The sequence below is a fragment of the Ptychodera flava genome, chromosome 2 (assembly GCF_041260155.1).
Source record: "Ptychodera flava strain L36383 chromosome 2, AS_Pfla_20210202, whole genome shotgun sequence".
NCBI classification, from domain to species: Eukaryota; Metazoa; Hemichordata; class Enteropneusta; family Ptychoderidae; genus Ptychodera; species Ptychodera flava.
In genome coordinates, this window is record NC_091929.1 from 4,730,961 (window position 1) to 4,754,424 (window position 23,464).

Sequence of the window (23,464 nt, forward strand, 5' to 3'; positions counted from 1 at the left end):
CTCAGAATTCCCACGGATAGTATGGGCTGCACTATTATGACAGTATTTTCAGTACTAGTACATATATAGCGGACCTTTACAAGCTGATTTTGTGTTAGCGTGATGATTGTAAATATTCTAGGCCGTATCGGAAAGTTCTTCTGAGACTTTATATATCTTTCATGACTTGTCAAAAATCACCTTAAGATATGAATGATATCATCGGAATTTCAGTGGTTGCTAAATTATAGAGATTGGTGTGTCTCATCAACACGACTGAGCCAGGTAATCGGAATATCTTGATCTTAAATCCCCGAAATAATCATCCTGGTTAACAATTGATGAACCCCGTACTGGTCAAGTTGACATCCTTCTTGCAGCATATCGTGCTGTTCCATCGTTTCCACTTTCTAATATGCCGGGTTTCTCTCTCCTTACGATGCATTACCTCTCCTTACCATGCATTCATTATTCTGCCCGAATGTCCGAAACACACTAAAAACGGTCATATCAGACACACACCACATCCACACTCACCCACAACCCACCCAACTTTTACATAAACATTTATGTATGTGTGTATGTACTTTGATTGTCTGTCTAGGGTAAGCTTTCCTTTCTCAAGCTATGTAAAAGTATAGCAACGATGAAATGAAATGTGTTATCTTTACGCTTAACCGACCATCTTTCAAGTTTGAAGAAGACCTGTTGTTAACTAACACAATTTGGGACTAATTTGGGATAATTGGATCTTTATATTTTTTAAATTTCGCAAAAGCGTCAGGTACCATATGGCTGAATGTTGCAATATTACAAATACTCATAAAAACAAGTGTGTAACTTAAAAAGAAAAGCAGATGAGATTACATTTGCAGATTAAATCGACATTACTTCACCACCCAATTATCCCAAATTAGTTCCAATCGTGTTAGATGAGCTCTATTAAAAGGCGCCAATCATACATATATAGGTGTTTGAAAACAATTTAATGTATAATGAAATACTCTGTTTTCGTTGGAGTATCCATGCAGTTATTCTTCATGCAAAAAAAAAAAGCCCTTTAATCAACAAACGTTAGATGTCAGAGAAAACTACTTGATGAAATGTGCATTGATAAAGCGGGTCATACTAGTTGTCACTCCTTGTACAGTATATTCCAAGCATTTGCAGAAAATGTAAGCAATTTATTAAACACACACGAGAATTTGATCACAACTTATCTTTAGTGTTAAGATAAAAAGAATGATTTCCTTAATAGTCGCAGACTTGTTGAAGACTCCTTAAAGCAATTTTTTAACTAACGTTTTCCCCCAGATGCTACATGTTTCTTACACTCTTCAATACAGTGAGTAGAAAAAGTTTATGACATCATAAATTATTTATTCATTTTTGTATGTTTCTTTATTTATTAATCTATTTATTTTATTTCCGAATTCCGTACCTAGTAACTTATTGCTTTCCCACACTGTTAAGATTTCCTTCACTCGAAGAAAGGTATTCTAAGTACAGGAGCTTTACAATAAAAAACTTGTGTTCGGATAAACCTACCCAAAACAAACAATGTATGCATGCAGATACGTCATAAGAGAAATGAAAATTATGTTTCAAATCGTCGTTTACTGTGGTTTTTAATTAATTACGCAATTATGATTCATTCTTTACTGGCAATCAGAAACATCCCGATGACTTTCAATTCGCACAGATAAATTGCACGCCCAGACGTTGTTTCTTTTCTGATTGTAACATATCTACCGACCATTGGACCAGGTGTACACCCTAGATATGCCTCTCCCTTGGCTTCTACTCCTTCATCTTCTTCGAGATGGCTGCAATCTTTGACTTCAGGGGAAATATCGCCGCCACTGACTTCAATCACAGTAGTATGAAAGTAGCCTACAATACATTAAGGACAGAAGATTCAAAACACGATGTAAACGAAAAGGTGAACATAAAATTACATTACTGTTGAAGGCTTAATTTTCGCTGGAAAGATAAGTAATATGTTCAGTTATCAAATTTTTGTACATAGGTATTTAAGACTCATAAACACTTGTTATTTCGTATGTATAAGAAAACACACACACACACACGCTTCTATCTTCTCAGATGGGTAAAGTGTTCGATACAAGATTGAAGAGAAATATTACAACTAAATGAGAACATACATACATACATACATACATACATACATACATACATACATACATACATACATACATACATACATACATACATACACACATACACACACATACACACACACACACATACATACGTACGTACGTACTTAAATGCATACATGCATACATGCATACAGGATAGGATTTAGGATAAATAATTTATATAGCGCCTAGTATCCATCAACAATGTTCACTGGCGCTTTACACTGGGTCACAGGTAAGCTCTCTTGAAGAAATGAGTCTTAAGCAGAGATCTGAAGTGCGAATGTCCGGGGCTGATCGAAGAGGAGCTGGCAGTTTGTTCCATAGAATTGATGAGGAATAGGAGAAGGATCTGTCACCGTATGATTTTAACCGAGTTCGTGGAACTTTAAGTGTGGTTTGTAGACTTGATCGGAGAGATCTGCTAGGGGTGTTGATTTCAATGAGTTCAGCCAGGTATGAAGGAGCGAGTCCATGTATTGATTTATATGTGAGAAGTAGGATTTGAACTGAATTCTGTAAGACACGGGGAGCCAGTGAAGTTCCTTCAGGATTGGTGTAATGTGATCCCTTTTCCTTGTTTTTGTGATGAGACGGGCAGCCGAGTTTTGTGCTCTTTGTAGTAATCTGATGTATGAGTCCGGTAAACCGTAGAGTAGGGAGTTGCTGTAGTCTAGCTTGGCAGAAAGAGTTGAATACATGAGAGTCAGACAAGTCTTTTTAGAGAGATATTTCCTGATGAATCCAATACGGCGGATAAGTAGATAGATGCTCTGACAGGTCTGAATTATGTGTTTCTTGAAATCGTGGCTACTGTCAAACAGGAATCCAATATTGCGTGCTGCGTCTGCCAGTTGAATGGAACTTGATCCAACTTGAATGCTGTCAATGGTGATTGGTGAGTGATCATATCGTGAACGAATAAGGAGGATTTCTGTTTTGCCATCGTTGAGTTGTAATTTGTTTGATGTCATCCAATCTTTAATGTCAACCAGACAATCTTCGATTTGAGAAATTGCTGTTGGAATATTGATTTTTGTGAAGGCCAAGTACAGTTGGTTATCATCTGCATATTGGTGAAATTTAAGATTGTGGTTTCGGATTATCTGTCCAAGCGGGCCTAGAACTGATCCCTGTGGAACACCAAATTGAAGTGGAGTTGATTGTGACGAATGACCATTGATTATGACGGACTGGTATCGATTGGTGAGATATGATGAAAGCCACTTGAGGGCAGTACCTTGAATACCCAGATGACCGAGGCGCAAAAGCAGGACGTTGTGGTCGATGGTGTCAAACGCTGCAGATAAATCAAGCATTACAAGGATAACATATTGCCCAGCATCGAGGGAGAGAGTAATGTCATTGTGGATCTTTAGAAGTGCAGTTTCAGTACTGTGGAATTTTCTGTAGGCAGATTGGAGCGGTTCAAGAAGTGAATTACTGTTGAGATAGGCATTGAGTCTCTTGGCAACTACTTTTTCTGTAACTTTTGAGATGAATGGAAGGTTAGAGATGGGTATGTAATTTTTCAGGATGTCTGGATCAAGTGAAGGTTTTTTCAGTAATGGAGTAACAACTGCTGATTTAAATGAGCTCGGAACAATCCCAGTGTTCAGTGAAAGGTTGACGATGGTGTTGATGGCTGGCACAAGTGTGTCGATGACTCCTTTGAGTAGGTTTGTGGGGATTGGGTCAAGGCTGCAAGATTTCGATGGAGATGACATTATCATATTCTTGATTTCCTCCTGACTTGCTGGTGAGAAGGACGAAAGTGATGATGATGATGGAGTTGAAGAATTTACAGAAGGTTGATAGGCGCTGGGTGCTGCATCCAGATTCAAACGTATGTTGACGATTTTCTCTATGAAATATTTGCTGAAAATATTTGGGGCATTTACAGGTGAGTGACTTGAACCAGGAGGTATGACTGTAGTTAAGTTGGAAACGATCCTGTTAAGAGCTTTGTGGTCATGACTTTTCTCCTCAATGAGTTTGGTGTAATACCTGGTCTTTGCATGACGAATTAATGAGTTGACTTTATTACACTGGCTGCGGAAAATTTGCCTGTTGATTTCAAGCTTGTTGTGCCGCCACTTGTTTTCTAATTTACGTCGGAGTTTCTTGGCTGCAGATATGTCAGTGTTATACCATTTGGAGTCCGGACGCAGGGTGATGACACGTCTTCGAACGGTGCATGCTTATTTAGTAGCTCCTCCAAGCAAGTATTATAATGTGAGACCGCAGTTTCTACGTCATCAGTACTTAGGTGATGCAGGGCAGAATTGTTGAGATCTTCCGTAAATGTGCTCAGTGAAATATCTTTGATACGGCGATAGGTGACTTCAGCCTATCATACATACATACATACATACATACATACATACATACATACATACATACATACATACATACGTACGTACGTACGTACGTACGTACGTACGTACGTATGTACGTACTGAATAAAATTATCAAAATTACCCTCGTTTGAAATCCAAATCTGTATTTGAAAAAAATTCTTCTAGATCATCTCTAAAACATAACGTACGATACTTACATCCGTACCCTGTCATCGATGTCTCACATGTTGGTGCGTATGTCATTTGACGGCTTCGATGAGGTACTCGCCTCCCAAGTCAACCGTGAATGCTGGACCAACAACCAAACTACCAGAATCTGCACAGGTTTGTGTATTACCATCCACCAGTAACTGATACGTGTCTTTACCATCTCCAGCTAGGTTAATACCACTGACTAATTTATTCAAAGCCACATTATCTGAAAAATTGTCATATATGCATGATATTAATCCTTGGAAAGCAGCAGTACCTCGTTTTAAATGTTCAGTCTTGGAAACATTTGTGAACATCGAACATTATTCTTGTTTAGAAGGCCAATAACCAGAATCACTATCGGTTAATCTCTTGAAGCTAGAACGTTACAATTGACAATCCCGATTACTTGATAAGTTCATATATTTTCTCCATACTATCTGTTCCAGATCTTATTGTTACATATTTCGAACAGAGAAACAAGTAATAAACCCAGTTTGATGAATGTGACAAGTTTTTGGGCGAAAATAATGTACAGGTTTTCTGTTAACAAAACATTATGACTTTACACCTATTTTAAAAAGCTTTATCAGTAACAGTATATTCCAAAATACGATTAATCAATAATGAACGTATCTCCATGATATGAGGTGATAGGGGAATCTTGACAAATGCAAAGGTCACCACAACACAGCTTTGCAGTCCAGTGGTTATACCAGCCAATCAAATTTAAATATGTACATGCTAACCAATCAACAAGAGGAGTCATAACAGGAAACGTAACATCTCGTGGTTCAACTTGCCTTTCAGTAAAAAGGTGGAAACATCGGCAAGAAATCTATCGATTTCTTGATTAATACCCCGAAGGGGTCTGAACAACTCAATATCTTCAATAGAAGCACATGTACAATTAAAGTGATCTATGGTTGCATGGAGAATATGGCCTGTATGATCAACGTAATGAGAGGGTAATCACCGGAAACCATCTAAAGATTGACCAGCTGATTGTAATCGCCGGGATTAGTCTTCATGTCCGTTGAAAGGTGACTGTCAAGCCAAGAGTGTCATTTACAAGGTCAAAGTCTCAACAGGAGTCCATAAGCATGATGAGGAAGTTTACACAGGCCTCACTGGTAATACCTTGAAGACACGCTTCGCTAATCACACGCAATCGTGCCGTAACAACAGCACTGGATAATCAAATTTTATTTCAACTTTGTTTCTCAAGAACAAGGACCAGGTCTTTAATGTATCATGGTCAACTATTGACAGAGTATCAAGTCACTCCAACATAAGCAAGCGATATATTCTTTGTTTATCAGGAAAAAGGTACACAATCAATGCTAACAAATCTACGCTGTTAAAAAAAACGCTCTGAGTAAGGGTAACAGTAATCTGAAGATTGCTAGATGCATGAAACGTAAGTAACAGATTACGTTATACTCGAAGTAATTTGTGTTATCATAGATATATAGATATAAAAAGGTGTGTATGTGTGTGAATAAAAACGAAAAACTGGTCACGTAAAAATCTATACGTATAAATTTCATCGTTATTTGAATGAAAACTGAACGAATTTTGAATTTCTGATCACGTGTTTCACTTTTTATTACTAGACGTCTTGGCATTCCGAAGGATGAAACTGAAAACATACTAGTAACTGATTTGAGAGGAAAGCTCATCGATGATTAGCTTCAAATGACTGAATTTTTTTTATCGAACATACCAATAAGGGACCATTTTTATAGAAAAATCTTTAAACTAAATAGTACACCTGATAAAAACATAATTGCATATACTTTTCCTCAATTTTCTTTGTTACCCAAGCTTATACATTGTATTGCTCTTTCTTCTCCCTAAAGTATCATGACCTGTGTGTAAATGGGGTATACACCTACCCCTCTGGTATTTAATGTCTGTCTGTAATCATGTTAGAATATGAAAATGCTTGAAATCTAAAGTTGATTATGTTCTTCCAATTAAAATATATTTAGTGTGTGCGAGAAACGCGGTCTCTCATCACAAGAAAAAATGCTCACTAGGAACATACCAAGAAAAGAAAACGGCTGCGTCGTTAACGTTAACTTGAGTCGAATCTGTAAACGGTCACTCTTTGAAAGCTTGTTCGTATAAAGCGCTACGTTGAAATACTCTGCACGTCATGCGTCATTTAATGGTGTTGAAGTGCACTACAACTGCTGTGTATCTATCTATTTATTGATTACAGTGCTCAAGTAATCAATGCCCAATTGCGAATTTTCTACTCCGCTGCGAATATTTTACTGCTAAACACTAGCTCTTCCTTCATAATCATAGTGATATTAATTACATAGAGCTAGACTCAGACATCCTCTTTGGAAGGAATTTCTATGTGTCTGCTGTCTTGTCTCCATACATTCAAAATGCGAGTCTGTCAAGATGCTTGATGAAAATATGATGTTAAAACTACAGTAATTAAGTACAAAAATTCTTTTGATCAAAATGACCACCACAAACACTCCAACAATAGAACACCAATTATGTGTTTGTACAGGGTGACAAGTGACTGAGTTTCACGGCCAGCACTCGGGCAAAATATTGACAGGTAATGACGTGGTGGGCCTCGTGGCAGCAGAAATGAGTGCACTGGCAGTACACATCACGCTTTATTTCTGCTTAGAAATTACGTGAATTCATGGAGTGTTGATAAATCGTTGAGTCGGGTCAAAAAGACACACCACCTATACTTTTGGATGAAGTGCTGTGCACTATCTATGGCTGATCTTGCTAGCTGGCAGATCTTTGTGTGTGACGTCATCTTGACGTCATCTCCCATCAGCAACTAACCTACTATGTGCGAGTATTGCTAAAGTTCATCGAAACCATAATTGGAAACAAAAACTCCATATTTGGAGTGGTAGTGAACTAATGAGGGAGAGGAACGTACAAGATGCATTTGAAATTGGTTAAAAACCAAAAAATATTGACCACAATATGTTAATGCCATGTGTTAATACGGTGTTAAAAGTCCTGTATAATAGATAAATGATACATGACATCTTTTTCACTACTTTTCACTTTCGCTACATACTCATCACATAGGAACACAGTTACCTCCTTAACGTTTTTTTCATAACTTGATATGGGTATCCCTAAGTAGCTGCATGTTGAATTTCACAGCTGTAAGATGGGTTGTATATAGAAAACCACGCTTTAACAAAAATGAGTAAATTAGTCCTCAAAATTGTCACATTCAATCACCTTTTGAACAAAACTGAATCAGATTATTTCAAGGGACATATGGACCATATTTATGTGTTACTGAACAAGCAGTTTCAGAGAGGATGACTGAACAAATTGACCAAAACAGCAAATAAAGTCCTCCCAAAATTTGCAGATTTAATCGTATTTCAAACTATATCAATGAGGTTATCCCTAGGAAGATGTATACCAAATATTAGAAGAAGAAGATTCTTCACAAAATGGCAATAATTGCCTTAAAATACACACTGGTGTAGTCCACTACAATTTGAACAAACCTGATTTTAGTCATCATTTTGGCCCGGAAAACCAAATTTTGGACCTCAGAACTAAATAAAATGTTCCTTGAAATGTAGTTTCCAAGAATGTAAAATGTTGGCGGATGACGACAGATGACAGACAACAAGCTCTGGTCGTTGGTATAACGCTTTCAATAACTGTAGCTCTGTATATAGTAGGAAAGTAAATTCTCTTACCGCCATTTTCATTGACTTGAAGAAATCCCGAAGACTGTCCTTTTGGGAGAGAAATGGAAAAGAAAAGGCAAAGTAAGAAAAATAGGAATGACGCAAGTTTATTCATCTGTTTCCATTAAATCTTGATACAAATGCGTTGGTAATGGGTAAAGGAAAATACCATACCTTTTTGTACTCGTTCTCCAAACACTTGAAGTTCACACAAATAAATAGCTCGTACCATGTCTTCTTCTTTCTTCAGTGTCACGTATCTACCTCTCACTGGCCGGGAGAATAATGTAGTACAATCTCTCCTCTTGATTCGCCAGGAATATTTTGAAGATGGACGCATTCGTCGTGGTCGGGATGGTGTCGATCATTACCGACATGTACTGTTGTATGCTTGTAGTAACCTGTAGAATGCATGGACGTTTTAGGTACTATTGGCTAATGAATTAACTATAACATGGATTGACCATTTGTACTGTTATGAGGGTTGTTATCATTAGATGAAATACAAAATTATCAACCCATTATTCATGTTTACAGCGTCAAATCTGTGCGTTTATACAATCTTATTAATGGATTAAGTACATTCTTGATATTAATATTTCATTTTATAGGAGATCACCGGTAAGGTTCTAAGGTTTGTCATACTGCCGTTGAAAGACTATGACTGTAGTATGATTCGCGGACCGGAAAGACGATGGAAATTAATGTTGACCCTCAAACTTTGATAATGCTTAATGATTTTGGTGAAAATTTTAAGCTCACCAAGAAAGAATAGTCTTTGAATGTTATATATGCAGTTCTATTATGAATAGAAAATCTAGGTAATCAGAAGTCAGAGACATACATACATACATACATACATACATACATACATACATACATACATACATACATACATACATACATACATACATACATACAAATATGTTTGTGGTGTACTTATTTTAATATCTTTGAGAAAGCAAATTCCCCAACAATATCTATACGTGCGCGCGCTCGCACGCACGCACGCATATAGGCAAGCATAATATGCATGCATCCATCCATCCATTAGTAAATAATTTAATACGTACGTTCTTTACAGTGATATAGATCGACAAGCAACTATATCCAGAACATGCAGGCGGACACGAAAAGACAAATAATATAAAACAAACCCAATAATGTGGCACACTAGTACAAACAACATATTACACGTGTATAAACTTATTGACTTACATCCGTGTCCACTGATTGATACGGCACAAGTTGGTGCAAACACCAGTTTGACACCTTCTACAAAGTAATCTTCTCCCAAATCAATTTGTAAGGCCGGATCAAAAACCAGGGTGCCAGAATCAGCACAGGTACCACTATCACCGTCAACCAGGAAAGGATATGTGTTTACGCCATCACCCACAAGTCCTATTCCAGTAACAGGTTTATACAAAGCCACGTTTCCTGAAACCCAACGTTTTCACTGTCAAATGTAACGGAAGTCTGGACCTGAGGCGCCAAACTCTCACATTTTCGTTAATGATCATAGTGTATATCTTTTTGAAAAACATTAGGCAAGTACGCGTAGAGAGCTTCGAATGATTAAATCGTCATTTTATAAAGAATTATAGGGAAATAAAAAAATAGTTTGGGTTTTTACAGCCATATGCCATGAAACCAAAACTATTGGAGAAATAGCTGGGAAATTAAAGGGTTGATGTATCATATATTTTAAACCTATTTATCGTTTGACGGTGTTGTTCACTTATCCTTTGAAAGCATAGCGTTTACTGTTTTGTACAATTTTCGTCAATTCAAATTTCTAAATTCTGGGAGAATGACGGAATATATGGCATTATGGTTTGTAATTATGGGAATGACCAGGATAAAACCGAAGGAACGTTAACTCTCATCAAACAGGGACTGAGAGATTGGACGAAGAAACTATTCGTTGATGAGGGTACAAAATCTATATCAAGTGAACTTCAAACGTTTTGTCAACATTAACTTAAAACTCTGCAAAGCTATTTCCGCACGATTACCACGTATACGTATCCCCACATAGCAATTTGGATGAAGATATCAGGAAACTCTTACCTTCAGTTGGCGAAACATGAAGATGCTTGAGTGATCCCACCTCTTTGTTTTGCGTTGGTTAATGTTTAGAGAAAAATACGAGTCATTTTAGTGTTACGAGCACAACATTTTAACAAACCATAATTATTTCATATGAAAATGTACTGATTGATATCGACCGGGTTCAAGCCCATAATGATGAATTTAATAATGAACAATAAAATGAAATTTATCAAAGGGAAATAGCAAAAACAAAATTATAACGCCATGACGTCCGACGAGGGTGAACTCTTGGTTCAGTCCGGTAGATACGACCGACGATTAGAAATTAGTGACTTTATCCCTTGGCGACTGCAGAGCAAGTTCCATACCGGATCGAAATTGACGCAGAAGTCAATCAGGTGGACTGTTGTGTGATGGGTAATTTACGTATGCCGAAAGTTCCTGTTATCAATATGAAACAATATGAATCTGTAGATTTTCGATCGGACTCGAACCCACAAAGTACAGCTTCTAGTCACCTAGCGAAGACCTCACGGTCAAAACCGCTGCACCAAATTCCCACCCTTAAAATAGAGTGGTTCAATAACCGAGCTTAGTTGTTACAATTATCGTGACTGCAATTCCGATATCCAAGATTGATCATATGAACACTATGGCGCCCTGATCTGACACAATAAATCATAGAGCAATAGATACAGAAGCAGAACTAGGACGATGGTAACTTGATTTATTAAAAGATTATGGATAGTGGTTAAACTTGACCAAGAATTGACAGTACTTGAGGGATTTTGTAAGCAACGCTTTTCTAAATTCGACAGGATATTTTGTTCGAACATCAGGGTAAACAGAAAAGACATTTATCGTTAGTTATGCAAGAACAATCATGAAAGAAATAAACAGTTTTTAGGAGCACCTTTTTTCATTGGTATCCCGATGACTTGCATCTCGCACAAATAAATTGAACGGATATTAGTGGTTTCTTTCCTGATTGTAACATATCTACCAATGACTGGACCAGGTGTACACTCTAGATACGCCTCTCCTTGAGCTTCTTTTCCTCGATCATCTTCAAGATGTCCGCAATCTGTGACTGTCGGATTGTCATCTCCTCCTTTGATCTCAATCACAGTAGTGTGAAAATAACCTGGAATTCGGATGTATGTAAAACGAGTGTACTCTTTTGTATCAATATGTCTATCTTTAGGAAGAGTACATGCGCAAAAAATATTCCATTCGTCTAAGAATTGCACACACACATCCATACATCCATCTATCCCTCCATCCATACATTATATACGATCTTTGATACTTACATCCATACCCTGTCTTCGATGTTGCACATATTGGTGCATACGTCAGTTTGACGGCTTCGATGAGACACTCTTCCCCCAAGTCAATCCTGAAAGCCGGGCCGACAACCAAAGTACCAGAATCTGCACAGGTTTGCGTATTGCCGTCCACCAGGAACTGATACGTGTCCAGAGTATCTCCAGTTAGATGAATTCCCTTCACTGGTTTATTCAAAGCCACGTTGTATATGACTTAGGCGTTGGCAGAAATTAGAAATAAGTCGTGGACAATATGAAAATCGCGTCTTTGAAAAACTTCAAAGCCTGTTATTAAAAACTTAAATCTAAAAAACCGATAATATTATTCTTCTGGAAGTACACTACTACTGAAGTAGATGCTTTGGGAAGAGTAAAAATACCCGGAAATATTCACCTAAAAAGATTTAAAATGCAACTAAACAGATATTCTTATCTGCTTCGCGTTCTGTTTACCTGACAATTCTCTTATGGGTTTGATAACTGGATGAAAGTACTTCGAAACAAATGCGACTTTTGCGAACGGATTCCTCAAAGGAAACGAGGGTTACAAAAGTCAGTGGCTACATAATTCTCGTAAATTTGATTTAAAGAAGTACGACATAACTTAAATATAATACCTGGAGAGGCTCCAAGCGAGCCAGTAAGTACAACGCCGACGGCCACAATGACTCCGACGAGGTTCATCTCAGATACCAAGCTGGAAAAGAAGGACAAGTAAATTATGTTCGTGTTTCTTATCTGCCTCCCGTAAAGATGCAGCAACAATTGGTCTTGCATAACCTGTAGAAATGAATACATAATGAACTTTTCCGGACAGTTCTATGCTTGTACCGGACACTCTTTATATTAAGCGTCCGCTCAGAGGAGGACTGTTGGAAATGTAAAACAATATTGTTACACAAAAATACTGTTAGTCAATTTCCTGAGTCAAAAGTGTGCATTTTTCAGTCTCTCTCTCTCTCTCTCTCTCTCTCTCTCTCTCTCTCTCTCTCTCTCTCTCTCTCTCTCTCTCCGCGATAGTGAATACTGGTTGCAAAATGTTAGCATTATGTCTCCTCTTAATTACGTATATCATCCTGAAGTTACACATTCTCTCATTTTTTATTGGTAAACAGAAAGTCAAAAGAAAGCAAACCCTTTATGAAAATTATACAACGAGACGGCATCAAAAGTATGGTAATCATGAAAGTGGTTAGATCATCGAAATAGATGTATTGTGGTCGGATTAAAGTTGAGCAAGTATTGATTTAACTTGTGCATCACACTTTTATCAGAGACTTGAAACGAGTACTAATGAGAACTGATCAAACTAGCCAGTCTAGAAGAAGTAAAGATCAAGATGTAATTGCACATTAAATCGGACCAAGTGTTACGTATAACCTGATTGAGGTAAAGTTAAATCAATAATAAAGATGATACTCACGTACGCTCCTAGAATGTGGGACCGGTTGAATATTTCTAGAGTCGTCCTTGTTATCAAATATTTTAACATCGTCTTATATAGCCTTTATTGAGGTACTGTTCATGCGGCAGTGTACGATTGGTCGACATAAACTGTATTCAAATCATCATAATTGGCAGTAGTCTGGTGTAGTTAATAGGCATACGTATCAATATATAAAAGGTGTTGTCATCTTTTTTCCAAAACTCTCAAACTCTCAAACAGTGCTCGATGCCAAAAGCAAAGCGTTAAAAATAATAACCCAAATTATAATAATCCAAATTACTTCAAGTACAAAGTAATGGTATCTGCTACTCAAGTTTCATGCAGTGAAGTAACAGATAATTACTTTCAAGTTGAAGTAATCGTTGCAAATACCCAATGTCATTCCGAGCCACTGTTTAATTTTAATGTTTCTAAGGAAATTAAATGTGGTGACCGAGATAGAAGCACACATGCGAACGGTATTTACCTTTGGTATCTTAATTGTTACATGACGAATCCTTAATTGCATCTGTCTTTCTTGTTCATTTCACCACGTTATTAATTAGCATACTGCGCAGTTCACCGAAGTGTTCAATGCGTGAAAAGATAAGCATCCCCGTCAGCGCGTTTGACTGCAACTTTTTATAAAAAGTTGCAGTCAGACGCGCTGACGGGGATGCTTATCTTTTCATGCATTGAACACTTCGGTGAACTGCGCAGTAACAACAAATGTACACTTACGGATATCAGAGTGACGTAAGCTTTTTTGGCAACACGAAAATTTATCATGAAATCATTTTAATTCATAGTACTGAATTCAAATCGCAATGATGTCTGTTTAACGGATAAAACAGACAGGAAAACCGGCAATACTTAATGAACAGGTCAATTAAGTTTGCTAGGAACATGCATGCAAACTTTCATTATCGTTTAATTATCGTTTTATTTACAGATGACGGGTGAACAATGAAACAGGTAACACCCGGTAACAAATGAATATTTAGAGATAATGGCGCATTAGATGACAGAATCTAACAATGAAGTAATTGCCCTCCATTGTCTTGAAATCACTCGCTGTAAAGGCAGGTTTAATGTCGTAGACTGTAATGCGTCACAGGGGGAAATAAAATCATATTTAAAAACAAAAACTTTTCAATGTATTTGAAAAAATTTGGCAGATGTGCATTTAATGGGAGTCGCAATTAACAATGACCTCGCTGAAGACTGTCAATATAATTGCCATGACAATAACAGCTTTCACGTCGCAATTTATCGTGATGACATTTTGCACCTTTAACTTGAGACCTAAAAAGTTAGAATTCCATGCAGCAATGTATATTTAAAACTGTTCTTTAAACTTTATTGAATCGTTAGGCTTCCTACTTTTTCCTCATATATTTTTACAATTTAGTTTTGACACGCATCCTGATGACTACATGACATTTGAAGTACGTTTCGTTAACTAAACATTACTTTTCAGTGCGTCATGTCGATAGGTCACCGCATCTAATGTTAATATTCATGTACCGCTAGCTGAAAGCCTAGAAATACGGTAGCATACATTGTAAAGTCTGTGTATTGTACAAGGTTTGATTCCAAATGAAAACCGGCTGGTACTTTGAAAGACGCTCGGCTGTAGTACTGTCTATGGCACTGTGACTTGCGTTTGTGAATGTCATACAGATACGTAAAGGTTGTTTGGTAAACTCTGAGGTGGCCCGCTAGAGGAAATCAGAGGGACCTGAAATATCTATAATAGTCTGTGGGCCGAACTCTAAAAAAGGCTCTAGAAATTGAATTTCGTTCAGAGGATCTTTTACCTACAAGATGTCAGCTGAAAATGATTGTTCATAATACACTGATTTTAAAAAGTGAATTTTCAAGAAAAAAGTGAGCTTCAGGAATGAGAATTTTTGACCAAAAATTGAGGTTTTCTCCATTTTTTGGTGAAAATGAAGAAATCTGCATTGTTACGTTATAAATTAATTTCACTGAAATATTTCTCTGCGGTATCATGAAAAAAGTTCGCAAAAGTACTTAAATGGCCAAAATATTGATTAAAATTGCTGATTTTGACCAAAAATTGCCTTTTTTACCCCAAAATCAGACACCTGTATAGAAGCATTGTTTGTGGCTTAATAACCACTTTTTTGTTCCTGTAGTCTAAGTAAGAGATGTATAGTAAGTTGACTTAAATGTGAAATCTCAGACTTTTTACCAAAATTGATGTTTTTTCACCCAAATTCAGGTTTCCCATATTTTTTGGTTTTATTAAAAAATCTGCATCCTTATATTGTAAATTAAGTTTAATGAAGTATTTTTCCATGTTGTTGAAATATATGCACTGAGAACTGCTTCGATGGTCAAAATATTCATAAAACTAACTCTTTTTGACCAAAAATTGCCTTTTTTACCCCAAACCCAGACATCTGTGTAGAAGCATTCTCTGTGGCAAAATGGCCAACATTTCATATATGTTGTCTCAGTTTAAGTAATACTTGATGTGTATCTATCAACTTAAATGTGAAATCACAGACTTTTTACCAATATCGACGTTTTTTTGCTGTTTTCACATAAATAAAGTTCTTCGTTGTTGTCATGACAGTGTTGCACATGTGCAGAAACTGGTACAGTAGAAATTATAATGAGGCGTTTTCTCACAGACATATCACTCAAGGCATAAATTGTGTTTAATTTTTTATTCTTAAAGATCTCATCAAAGGTAATTAATACAGATAGATTGTAGTGAGACTGTAACGAACTGCTTTAATTTCTTTTTGAATTTTGTGTAATATATTTTTAAGTTGTTGAATACAGCTTGGTATGTTTTAAACAACAACTGTGATTTCATTCACATTGCAGGTATACAGAATGTTAGTTCATTCAGGATCACTGTCAATGTCCGAACAGCTGTCATCACTTTCATCTTCTACACATTCATTTTGCTCCTTTGTATTTGTGTTTGTACAGGAAACACACTGACACAACTCAGTGCACAGCAATTCCACTTCTCTACACGAACATCTTGAAGAGCATCCAGACTTCTTGCATTTACAGCTTACAAAATTGATGATAGAATCTGGTGCAGGGGGAAGTGTCATCCACTGGATTGATAACTCTGAGTCTTGCACTATCCATCCATGTCCGTGTGGGCTTGGTGCATCCATTTTGGCTTGCAAACATCGCCTGTAGATTGCTGTTTGGTAGTTTGCACGCTGTGTATGCAATTTCAGACTGTCTTTGTTTGGAGGGAGGGCACCATCGTTTTGTGAACCAAGACGAAAGCAATTGTATCTTGCTTCATTCACATTACTGCATTGACCTTGACCATACAATTCACAAACAAATGACTCAATTTGTGTCATCAGTTCATCACTCACTGTCCATGATGTTCCTATCTCTTGGAACGTATTAGTGTAAGTATCACTGGTTAGCAGCATATTTGCCATCTTCTTCTTGCCCTTGCCTCTGAAAGCACTTACACTGTCGCAACCTGAGAACACATGAAGACCGACAAGAGCCTGTGCAGTTTCATCTCCCAAGGCCTCTGTTATTTTGTTGATATGTATTATCTGACCATTTTTGCTGGTTTGATGTAGGAACAACTGGCCTTGTAATTGATGAGCACAACTCACAGCTATAATAAATAGACTCAACCTACCACTGAGAGTTTCTTCACCGAAATCATTATTGTCCCATACCAGTGTCGTGAATACTTCTTGACAAAATCCTGGTGGAAAGCCGTCACCTTGAAGTTGCTGAATAGCCAGTGCTGTGTCATGCTCTAGTACTTGTGAGTGTGAAACGCAGTGCCCTAAACCATTGAGTAATCCTATCAATGATGAAGATCCAGTCAGATGACGGACTGCCATACCAAGTGACAAGTGTTTAGGGGTGAGTTTCCGTCCTTGAGATGACAAGGAAATGATATCCTGACAAATTGACAACAACTTGTGTTCAGCATCAGCCGATACTTCAACACGGTCTGTTGGCAGAATGTCCTTTGAAGTGCCAGTACACCATGCCAGGAAGTTAAACAGCTTTGTAGGTACAATATCTCTGCTTTGTTCGGTTGTTAGGTCTTCTGCCTTTGGAGGCCAACTTTTGACACCTTCCACTTGTTCAAGCAGGTTACGTATATGCATTGAAGTGTGCACCATCTCAAGCATTTCATCTTGACCATTTTCAGAAATTGTTGTCGTTGACTGTAACTCGATTTCATCTTCTTCGTCGTCAGAATCTGTATTGGTTATGTTCAAAATCTGACCACCCGAGGAAGAATCTTCTTGTTGACACATTATTAGCTCACATTGTCTCATGCCTGGCCGAACAAACATGAACCTGTCACCAAATCTCTTTTGCAGCCTCTTTTTCAAAGATGAATTCTGATATGTGGATGCATCAATATCTTCATTGTCCTTGATCATTTTAACAAAGATGTTTCTCAAAACATTCATCTGCATACATTCATTGCCATCAATTAGTCTCTTCTGTACCACTTCCTCGCAAAATTTTTTGAAGGTTGGAGCATACATAATACCACTGTCTTCCTCTGCCTTTTTCTGGTAGGTATATGTTACACACTTGACGTAACTTTGATAGCATGATTTATGATACTTCAATTCAATGCTTACCAAGTCCTGACCTCTTATTTGAAGCAGAACTTAGAAGCTTCTCGTCTTTCTTCGATTCAGCAGCTTTAATTAATGTACGTCCGTCAGTTTCACACGACACTAGTTTTTCAAGTGACCTCTTTCGGGTAAACCGGTCAAGTTTTCGTTTCTCGCCCTTACATAAAATGCATATCGGTGGTAGTATATGTGTACTTCGGCGTTTGGTTGTTGAAATGGCAGTAAAACTAGGATTCGACCTCAGATATCGCTTTGCAGGAGAACGTTGCTCTTCGTTGTCATTTTTTTCTTCTGCTGGTTGAGCTGGTTCATCTGGCACGAGAGTTTTACGCAGCTTACCTTTCCCTTTACGCTTTTCTGCTTGAGCTAGACGCAGTTTATCTGTGAAACGCTGATAGCATACACGGTGATAGCCCGACTGATCTCGACATTCTGGGTTGAACTGTAGTGCGACTTCCTGCTCCACACCGTCAGAATTCTTCCATATGTTAATACAATGGAGTATTTTTGCCCAAGATTTGTCCGTAAAAGAGCAAATCGGCTCATTTTTCTTTGTTTTGACGACATGGCATACGCATTCCCCGCTCACAGAGGCAGCCATCTTGCACTGCTTCTAACGTGCGCTGTGATTGGTCAATTGACGCAATCACCAATGACGACGCTTGTTCTTAAACGGGTTAGGTACGGATAATGACCTTTGATACCTATTTGCATACTCTGTAAACTCGTGATTTTTCAGCCAAATTTTGTGCACAATGAAACTTCTTTTTTACTAGAACGTTGGTTTTTCTGTGAAAGGAGAGTGAGGACTCTCTATTTATACACATAATTCGTCGGATAAAACTACTCTGAAGGTTTTGAAACGATAGACCCGGTCGGCCCACAGACTATAAGGGGGGACCAGAAAATTTTGTGATTCCCTTTTTCTTTTTGTATTTTCCGATTCCAAGGTTTGGTAGGTAACTCTATGAAAATGAATAGCATTTTAATGTCATCCAATTGTTCTTGTATTAGTAATAATTAAACAAAATCTAGTTCAATTTTGTCTAATGTCATGACTTTGATCTCGAAAGAATCTAAAAATGTATCATGATTTTTTGTAAAAAAAAACCAAACAAGTATGCCTAATGATGGGGCAGAAGCTGCAACTGTTGATGATTTTTTCAATATTTCTATGAAATATATCAAATATTTCTTGCTGTCTCCGTACAGCATGCTTAAAACGCACAATATTCAGTTTGTTGACAAAGTCTGTATATAATAATATTTGTGATAATTGAATTACAGTCCAGACTGAACGTCATTTTTCAATGATAAAAATGCACAGTACACATACACAGGCTGTGTTGGCAAGCTGAATATTGGACAGTTCAACATGCTGTTTGGTGTAGAACAAGAACGCAGTTGTAGCAACTTTAAAAATATTGTCAAAATTGTCAAAGTTAATATACTGCCTTGCTACTGTCTACGGACAGTGTCACTGTCACTACATATTGGCAGTGACAGAGACAGCTCTGACTCTGATGTAATTGAAGAAGAGATTGAGTCATATGACGCTCATGACAGTGAAACACTCCTAAACGTGATCAGGCCAGAGAGCATACATGGAAAACCAGGAGACTTGAAAGTTACCAGGGATTTTTGAAATCTGGCATATGAAAATAATCAAATATTAAAGAAAAAAGATCGGGTTGCCATGCTTTATTTTCTAAAATTTTAGATTCCCATGTAAAATAACACAGAAGTCAAACTTTGAACCGCAAAGACTCTAATTTAAATGAGAAAAAATGTGTGACTAAATGAATTATTTGATTTTTACCAAATTTGCCATAATTACTCTGAAAATTCTTTGTTTGCCGTCCGCTTGCTGGTAGCTTTTTACAGAAAATTCAGAAAACAAAAACACAGTGTTAACACTATTACAAAAAATATATAATTTTTCCACAAGAACCAAACAAAAGTGAGCGTGTGTCAATACATTTGTGTTTTTTGTTTGTATTTTTCTCTGGCTTGCTGGTAGGTTTTTCAAAAATCCAAGGAAGGCAAACAAAGAATTTGCTTTACATGGCCTAATAAATCAACAATACATTTGATCAGATTTTGAACTACAATTCATTTGGAAGAAGCCTTGGACATTATGAATAAGTATCGGAAAAGCTAAGTGTCATCGGAATGGAATAATTCGTTTAGGGCTACAAGGCTGAACAATGTGACAGTGACCGGATTGTAATAGACATCAAATCAGGTCAAATAATCGTTATCATTCGAGGTAACTATGAAATTTACCATGTCCAAGGAACATATCGAAAATGTCAAAGGCAATGGGGTCATCTTGAACCACGAAATAGTGGTGGTACCAGGTGTCCAGAATGGGTAAGCGTACCCTGCCAGCTAGCTGCACCCGTCGAGATTGACCCAAAGCGACAAATCCATTGTTATTGGGTGAATTCACCAAATTACTTTGTGAGTCAAAATTGGTATGCTGTCATTCATCATTCGAGAAACAGACAGGTCATATTTTGATACAACATCTCCGTATCTACCGTAAACGTAGAACTTCTTAAATGATTTCACTAATCTACATTCTGAGAATCCTTAGCTCACTAACTTTTGAGCTAATAGGCTGTGTCTAACTCGAAAGTCTTCATATTAATTTCATGAATTGGTTGGACTGAATGAATACCTGAACATTACTTACAGGAAAACTGGTGGTTGTTAGCATTTTAATTTTAGAGCGGAAACGAAACGTCAGTTACAAGCAAGTCGCAATAAGTGTTTCTATATATAATAAAATAAGACTAGTGTACGCATGCGAATCCACTAAATCTGAACAGATTCTTACAATTCTTCCAAAGAAAGCTGACCTGTTTATCAATGACAATAGTCAGGGCTTAAGTAAATGAATTATGATTCACTCAAGATAATTTGATCACAGTCGTGTAAATAAGATGACCACTTAGCATTTGATCGTGCGAATATAACTCCTCCTCGTGTATAGATCTCTTTCGTACTTTTTAACTGATTTTAAAATATTTTCAGCTGGGTGTAATTATAGTTTAGCTCAAATATGGAATTCAACTCTGTAGCCCCACCGTGACTAGCATGCAACAGTTGTGCTGCGCTTTCAGCCACGGCCAAGCAGCACAAGCAGCATAGTGGGCTGGCAGATTGAGTTTGTCGTACAAAAATAGGGATAACTTGGATGAAATTCCTAAAAATACGTATTCGAAAGTCCGCTTGTATTAACAGTAGCCAGAAAGCGGACAAAAATTTTGCATCTCCGTGATGGCAATTGCTGAATGAAATTGGTTGGAATTTCTGGCTGTCATTTTGATTGTTAGTAGCTTGCAGTAATGGACGTTAGATACATCTCTGAAATTTTCCTTTTTTGTACAATAAGTCTGATTTCACATGTTCTTTAAATGTTTTTCACTTGCGCGTTTTGGGTCTGCGGGTAAAACTTCAAAAAATGTACATGAACCTTGTATTACCTTTCATCTTGATTTGTTGAGTTTGCTTTCAAACTCTACCATAATTTACTATGCAATGCAGCATGTATACTCCAACTCAGCTCACAGCAAAAATCGTACTCAAATTTACAAAAAGGGAAGATGCTAAAATGATGACTAGCCTCATAGCGACGAACACACCGTGTAAGGTCGCGAAGGCGAAATGAAAGTAGCTATTCTTTAAACAGGCCTAAGTCTGTGGTCAACACATGTAATAGCTATTGCTAACAAATTCGTAGAAACCTTACTGCTCGAGGAAATAGCCAACTGCAGAATAACCGTTTTTAGTCGACAGCATTTAAAACAAACTGAAGTATTGACGAGTAGTAAGACAGCATGTTGATGACGACCATTTTCCTGTGTGGGATTAAAACAGGGTTGGTAGCAAGCATCATGGGAAGCTGACAAATCGACATCGTCTCACATTTTATACCAGCCCTGTACCTTGTTAACAGCTGTACCTGGTCGAGGTCCCTACATGGGTAGTTTAGCTGCTACCAAACATTGTTGAACAGAAAATAAATGATAACAGTATTGGCGTATGTCTTCCTCTTCAATTTGGGTTGTCATTATTTGTATAGTACCATGTTTTGATAAAACAAACACAGTGAAAGTTTTCGAAATTTACAAACCTTGAATAGCATTACCTTGCCTTACCTTTCTACAATTTAGTGATATTGATGCATAGGGTTCACTCAGATATTGCGAATATTATCATTTTAACTTTCTAACAGCAATTTCAAACACCTCAAATGAATATACCAGCTGCTTCCCTGTACATTCCAAAGCAATTTGCTATCGGAGAACATGCAATATGAAACGTTTACATGCAATCGTAAAAATTGTATGTGATAAATGGGATTATTAAAAGTTCAAAAATAAATTTTTACCTCTAGATTCAGTGAATTTATTAACATTATTGCATTCAACGGTCTTATACAGATAAAAAGGAGTGCAAGTAAACCGTCTTGGTGTTCGAATTTGTGTTCGAAAGACTGAGCATCCACAGAACTTCAATTTCTTCGATGTCACCGTGTGCCAGTGTTAGGGCATTTGTACCTTATAATGATCGTTCTTACAGAGAGAGGCAAGTAATGTTAAACTTTTTAAGCGCTAACTTGGCACAGCTCATCCCATACCGAGACAAGCCAAACTACGCTAAGATATAATATGGCTTTGGTACTCTCAAGCTTTTACAATACTTATGTGGTCTATCACTTGTGGCGGCTCATTTTGAAGCTCATGGCGTAAATAAAGTCCTCAGTGAGTTATGTTCGTGAAGTTGAAAATCATATTTCCCTCGTAGACGGCAGCCATTTTGAATTTCAAATGTCGGCAAAATATTGGGCAATATGAACTACAAAATGTCGAACACTGCAGGCCCTTTATTTGGACTCTTGATTACGAAAGGGAATGGTTTAAAGTTCTCTTATGGGAACTTTGAGAATAAGTTGAAGGCTTTGAATATCGAGCCCAGTACCACCTCAACTGAGTTCACTGAAACCCTGTAAACTTGAAGTGACCATTTTTTTTGAATTGCATTGGAACTGCTAACATAAAGCGCCAACTACGGCCATCAAACCAATTCTGACACCACTACTGTTTTTACTTGTGTTGTCCTTCCAAATCAGTTTGTGACACAAATTTGATAATGTTAAGGGCATGTGAGTCTTTAATGGATGTTTGGTGTTGAGATTAATTACTTATTTCATTTTGAATTGACCCTTTCTTTCAATTTTGTTGGTTTCTAAAGTGTCAAACAGTCCTTTACGTCTCACAGTGTTTTAAGCAACATACGCAAAGAGAAACGCCCAGCAAAATCCACTCTGGTCATATTAATTTGGATTCTTTGTACACTACATTCCAAGACAGACAAGACACGGTAGACGATTTATTTAACATTCATAAGACTTTCATTATGACTATTTATTTTCTTTAATGTTAACAGACATAAAGATAAAATTAATGCAAGTAAGTATATGCTTGTTGCAGAATATGTTTTTCCTCATTAGAAATATTAGTCTCATTCATCTCTATAATGAGAGTCAATCAATTGTAAACAATTCAGAATTAATTATTTAACTACTTATAAATGTTTAATTTTATTCGTCAATT

General features: G+C 37.2%; 1 protein-coding gene across 2 annotated transcripts; it reads right to left on the reverse strand.

Moving 5' to 3' along the window:
* Positions 1–1,176: 1,176 nt before the first annotated feature.
* On the reverse strand, positions 1,177–13,359 carry LOC139151763 (uncharacterized). 2 transcript variants are annotated; one of them, XM_070724744.1, is made up of 10 exons: positions 13,211–13,359; positions 12,401–12,480; positions 11,769–11,996; positions 11,369–11,599; positions 10,474–10,515; positions 9,619–9,840; positions 8,575–8,801; positions 8,410–8,448; positions 4,699–4,919; positions 1,177–1,872 (listed from the first exon to the last, which is right to left on the reverse strand). In XM_070724744.1, the coding sequence occupies exons 1-7, from the start codon at positions 13,273–13,275 to the stop codon at positions 8,668–8,670; spliced, it is 1,002 nt and encodes a 333-aa protein (XP_070580845.1). In that variant the 5' UTR covers positions 13,276–13,359; the 3' UTR covers positions 1,177–1,872; positions 4,699–4,919; positions 8,410–8,448; positions 8,575–8,667. The 2 variants fall into 2 exon arrangements, with proteins under 2 accessions (XP_070580845.1, XP_070580854.1); XM_070724753.1 differs by having other exon boundaries at positions 13,207–13,350.
* Between the last annotated feature and the right edge of the window lie 10,105 nt (positions 13,360–23,464).

Coding starts and splice junctions, on each gene's coding strand:
- LOC139151763 (XM_070724744.1), bottom strand. CDS start 13,275: ATGTTAAAATATTTGATAACAAGGACGACTCTAGAAATATTCAACCGG. Junction 11,997..12,400: donor CTCGCTTGGAGCCTCTCCAG/GTATTATATTTA, acceptor CCAACGCCTAAG/TCATATACAACGTGGCTTTG. Junction 11,600..11,768: donor ATCGAAGACAGGGTATGGAT/GTAAGTATCAAA, acceptor TCCGAATTCCAG/GTTATTTTCACACTACTGTG.